The sequence below is a fragment of the Sinocyclocheilus grahami genome, unplaced genomic scaffold, assembly GCF_001515645.1.
Source record: "Sinocyclocheilus grahami isolate Dianchi unplaced genomic scaffold, SAMN03320097.WGS_v1.1 scaffold7577.1, whole genome shotgun sequence".
Lineage (NCBI taxonomy): Eukaryota > Metazoa > Chordata > Actinopteri > Cypriniformes > Cyprinidae > Sinocyclocheilus > Sinocyclocheilus grahami.
In genome coordinates, this window is record NW_015511563.1 from 1 (window position 1) to 4,583 (window position 4,583).

Below are 4,583 nucleotides of genomic sequence, written 5' to 3' on the forward strand. Positions count from 1 at the left end.
TACATTACATTACAATGTAAAAACTTGAATGTCTAAATTCATCCGTGATGTTTTCATCTATACCGGCAACTTCAAAGCTTTATTTATTTATTTATTTATTTTTTGAATAGCCTGCAATTCATATGTTATCGCCAGGATGCACATCAATGCTGTATCCATTATTATAAGGATACAACAAGCTCTGTAACATGACTGATATGCAGACGTTGCACTGTAAATAGCTAATTATTAAGATATACTTCTGTCTCAGAGTAAGCCTAAATGTCTTTTTGATTCTATCCGTCATGTTTATTTAAATTTAATTGGGGATATTAGATGAATGCCGAACCATTTTGTTTATTTAGATTTTATATTATTCTAATATAGCGAGAGAGAGAGTGCTCTCGTAACGGAATGGATGTCTTTAGCCATTTATAATAGGTCTATCTATCTCCAGGGATTTCACTTGCATATAACACACAAAAAAAGAAATGGTCATCTTTGTGTTAATATGCCTTGTCCCCGACCGTGTGTGTATTTATTTGCTGGACATGGGATTAACTGTAAAAACCCCAGTATAACCCAGGATAACGGTCTATCGGCTATACGGAACCCCGACTGACAGGATCGTTTTTCTTCTTTTTATTTTTATATGGTATAAAAATTATGCCTGCATATTTTAGTAGGCCTATAACTTTTTTTTATACTCTGTCACGTGAGTGAGAACGAAAAATAATATTTGGTTCATGAACGAATTTTTGACAGAACTATCTTGACTAGACTATCAGAGGAAAAAATAAAGACAATAGTTACACCCTATTATTTTCATAAAGAACAAACAAAATTGTAATTAGTAGAGTTTTATTTCTAAAACGAATCAAACTAATAAAAAATAAACAGCTTACATGCCAAACTCTTACATTCAAAACTACGCCATCGTTGCTTAAATAAAGTTTGAATACACTACTAGTTTAAAATCACAGTATACTATAATTTGTGTAAGACTATGAAACACACCTATATCTCGTAATTACAGTTTAATTTACATTAAATACTAGCTTCAATGACAGCCCCACTTTGCACATGCGCATTAAAATCCAATACTGCGCATGCTCGTCAAACATCCAATATGTATTGGATCTGATCAAGCTATGTCATCGTACTACAGGCTGCAGCGAGGACCTCTTGGTTTAATCAGCAACTGCCGGGTTTCTTCTGTGGGGCGTATTTGGAGTTTCCGCGCGAGAGCGCCCTCTGGCCTTCGAATGGAGATTTACTACTGATCACAGAACCGTGCTTCACTGAAAGATACGCATGACAGTCACAGCTTCGGTCTAATCACAATTTCGATATAATTTCGATTTATCGTGCAGCCCTAGTTTCTCAGATCCAGTGATAAGTATTGCCATATATCAGAATGCTGCAGAGACCTGCATTGATGTACAGTGCTGATATGTTTCTGTGGTAAAGATTGTCAGTATGATTTTTGAGAGACCTCTTTTAATCTTGCAGTGCGGCGTTCGATCGAATTGCTGAAATTAACTTCAATATAGATGCAGATGATCATAGTGTAAGTGTCAGCCACTGAAAACACTGTCCATTATTCAAATGATCACTTAGCCCTGCTGTAAGTGTTTTGATGGTTTATTCGGATTGTTGTGCTCTTTAGGCCAATTCTGCAGCTTTTGAGGCATGTTGTAAAGAAAGAATCCAGCAGTTCGATGACTGTGAGGAAGAGGAGGATATTTGGGATGAAAAAGAAATAAACTATGCAACACAAATCAAATCCAGATCGAGGTACAGCACATGGATGATATGCTTGAGGAAATAGATTCTCCTGTTTTGTTTATTGAATTCACATTCTCTATTTATTCTTTCCAGGTTCGGGGTGTCTCTTTCTTCAGATAGTTCACCCAAGAGTGCAGTGAGGAATGGGGGTGGAGGCCGCGGGTCGGCCTCTGAGGAAGAGGATGTTGAGGAAGAGGCCAGTCCTCCGCATTCTGCAGTGGCTCAGACTCAAAGTGAGTGCTGCAACATCACCCACAACTCAGAATCTTTCAGATGAATTAGTTTATTGAACATTCTTTGTGCTTGTGTACAGATTCAAGCTGGACGGCGAGTTTTGGTGAGACGGAGGTGAGCTCCTCTAGCTCCTGGGGTGGCCCCCCTCAGCAGGGAGGCGAGGGTCCGCAGGACACAAGCTGGACCTCCTTCACCGAGTTCCAGCCTTTCAACAGGTAAGAACACTCTGCTTTGAAGAAAGTTGTATAATGCTTCTTACGACACTGTTTTGGAATGTTTGTTAAAGTGAGGTAATATTGGTTGGACTGTGTTTGAATTATGGGAATACCTTTATCAGTGCTGATCCATTGACTTTTACATTACAGCACAGAGTCCAGCCAGACTGAGGGACATCCTCAACAAGGCCAAGAGAAGAACTGTGAGTATGCTGTATTTGAGTCTTTCTGAATATTAACTCCGTTAATATTCAGAACGTCCTATTCAGAAATACATTCACTAAGTTCACTTAGTTTACAAAACTAAAAAGAGGGTTGAAATGTTGTCGTTTAGACCCTTAATTTTTATTATTATTATTTATTTATTTATTTTTTGCAGCGGCTGGCAGTGGTTCGGCTACAGGAGCGTGGGAAGGAAGTCCTGGGCAAAAAGCCCCTCTGGTGGCCTCAGACAGCAGCTCGTCTGGAGGCTCAGACAGTGAAGAGGACCCTAGAGAAAATAAGACAGAGAGTTCCCCTAAAACACCTGCCAACCAGACAACAGCATCCTCGAGGTAAGAACACTTTGCGAAGAAATAGCAGCATTAGTGTTTTAATGTAGTTCCAGAAAAAAAGGATTCTCATGACTTCAGGAAGGGAATAATATCACCATTTTTAAACGATGACAGAAGACCTGTAGTGTGATGATCGTTTAGTTATGCTCTCTAAACACACCACTTAAAGGGAAGAGAAATATGACAGGCCAGACTGAAAAGTGAATCCCATTCGGACACTTCCCTATATATTAATTGACTTAAGGTCACATTTACTGTAGTTTGGGGATTTTTCACAGATAAAATCCAGTGATTTCAATAGGAATTCACGCAATTGGAAATTTTGTGTGAGGGTGAAAGATTCTTGCAGGGTTCAAATTGGTTGTGAATTTGCTTTTGACCAACAGAAAGTTGCTTGTTTTGTTGTGATGCTTCATCGCTACACTATTGACAGTGGATGGGTTTTTTTTGGCCCACAAAATTTTGCTAATGTTGACTGCACCTTTAGATTGCCTCTTACTCCACTTGTCCAGTTGATTCAATCAAGTTTTAAAGGGGTCATCGGGTGCTACCTGCACTTTTACAAGTTGTTTGAACTGAAATGTGTGTTGGCAGTGTGTGTACACAACCACCCTATAATGATAAAAATCCACCCAGTGTTTTTTTTTTATCTACTAAAATCTTTACCCCTTTCTCAAATCGGATGTCTGTCTGTGTGATGTCACAAAAACAGCCCCCTTCCACGATAGTTTGATTGACAGTAGCTCTGATCCTGACAGTAGATTGACGGCTCAACGATTTTTTTGACGTCACATCGTACTTCATCTTCTCATCAAATCTTCTGACCAATCAAATGCTCTCTAGAATCCGAAGCGCCCGCCCCCTGCACTATAAATAGACGCTAAGATCGGTCGCTTGTTCACAGTGTAGTATTTCCTGCACAGTGTAGTATTTCCTGTACGGTGAATGGCTCGAAGTGCACAATGTAGGTGATAGGGAACGATTTCGACAGTGTAAATATGCTTTCGATTGGTGCAAATGAGGTCTGGTTTCACGTTGTTTCACACAAACCGCGGCAGCGCACACAGTCTGATCCGAACTTTGGCTCCGGTCCAGAGACGAGATCGCATGCAGCGGATCATATGCGCGAGTCGGCATATATTAAAAACTTTTACAACTACACAGCCTCAGCATGATTATGACCACTATTTTGTTTTACTAAACAGTTTCATATTGAATCTAGGGGGTAATCTATTAGACTGTGGCTGTCAAATGCGGCTTTACCAAGCTCAACGGCTCTGGCCCGAGCAGATTTAAACTAAACGCTATTGGCTATTTTTAAAAGGGGGCGTGGCTGCTCTATGTCCCGCCCTCTCTTCCTGTTTCAGTTGAAATTACGTCACGTGCAGAGCTGCAGTTTTAAATTTGTTCTTTTGATTCAGATAGGTCATGTTGTGATGTATCGATCTGCCGTTGGTCACACGGTATCACGTGATGTGAATTCGCATGCCAGAGTTCACCAAGTTTGAACTTTGGAACGCAGCGAAATGCGAAAACTTTTCACACGGGCTTGCGTTTCCAGTCTGATGCGTATGAATGGAAGTCAATGAAGAGAAAAGTGCAGTGTGACCGCGGCTTGACTCCTAAGCGATTGAGGTGTTCTGTTGTTGGATGTAATAATGAACATAGCAGTAGTCATTTACTCCCGACATCTGAGCCGCTGAACTCGCATTGGATTGTTTGTTTCTGAAGGGATCCCCCCCCCTCCCGCGATCAACCTAAATGCGTCTATGTTCATGCGAATCATTCGTGATCCAGCTTCACCTACAGAAGA

The 4,583-nt window shown here is 40.5% G+C and overlaps 1 protein-coding gene across 1 annotated transcript; it reads left to right on the plus strand.

The window, feature by feature from the left end:
• Nucleotides 1-1,648: 1,648 nt before the first annotated feature.
• Nucleotides 1,649-2,770, plus strand: LOC107577884 (serine/threonine-protein phosphatase 6 regulatory subunit 2-like; the record flags this gene model as incomplete). The annotated part of the gene is made up of 5 exons (XM_016263911.1): nt 1,649-1,776; nt 1,861-2,000; nt 2,081-2,216; nt 2,367-2,419; nt 2,596-2,770. Coding segments are annotated over 5 exons (632 nt in total), but the record flags the coding sequence as incomplete, so codon positions are not given.
• Between the last annotated feature and the right edge of the window lie 1,813 nt (nt 2,771-4,583).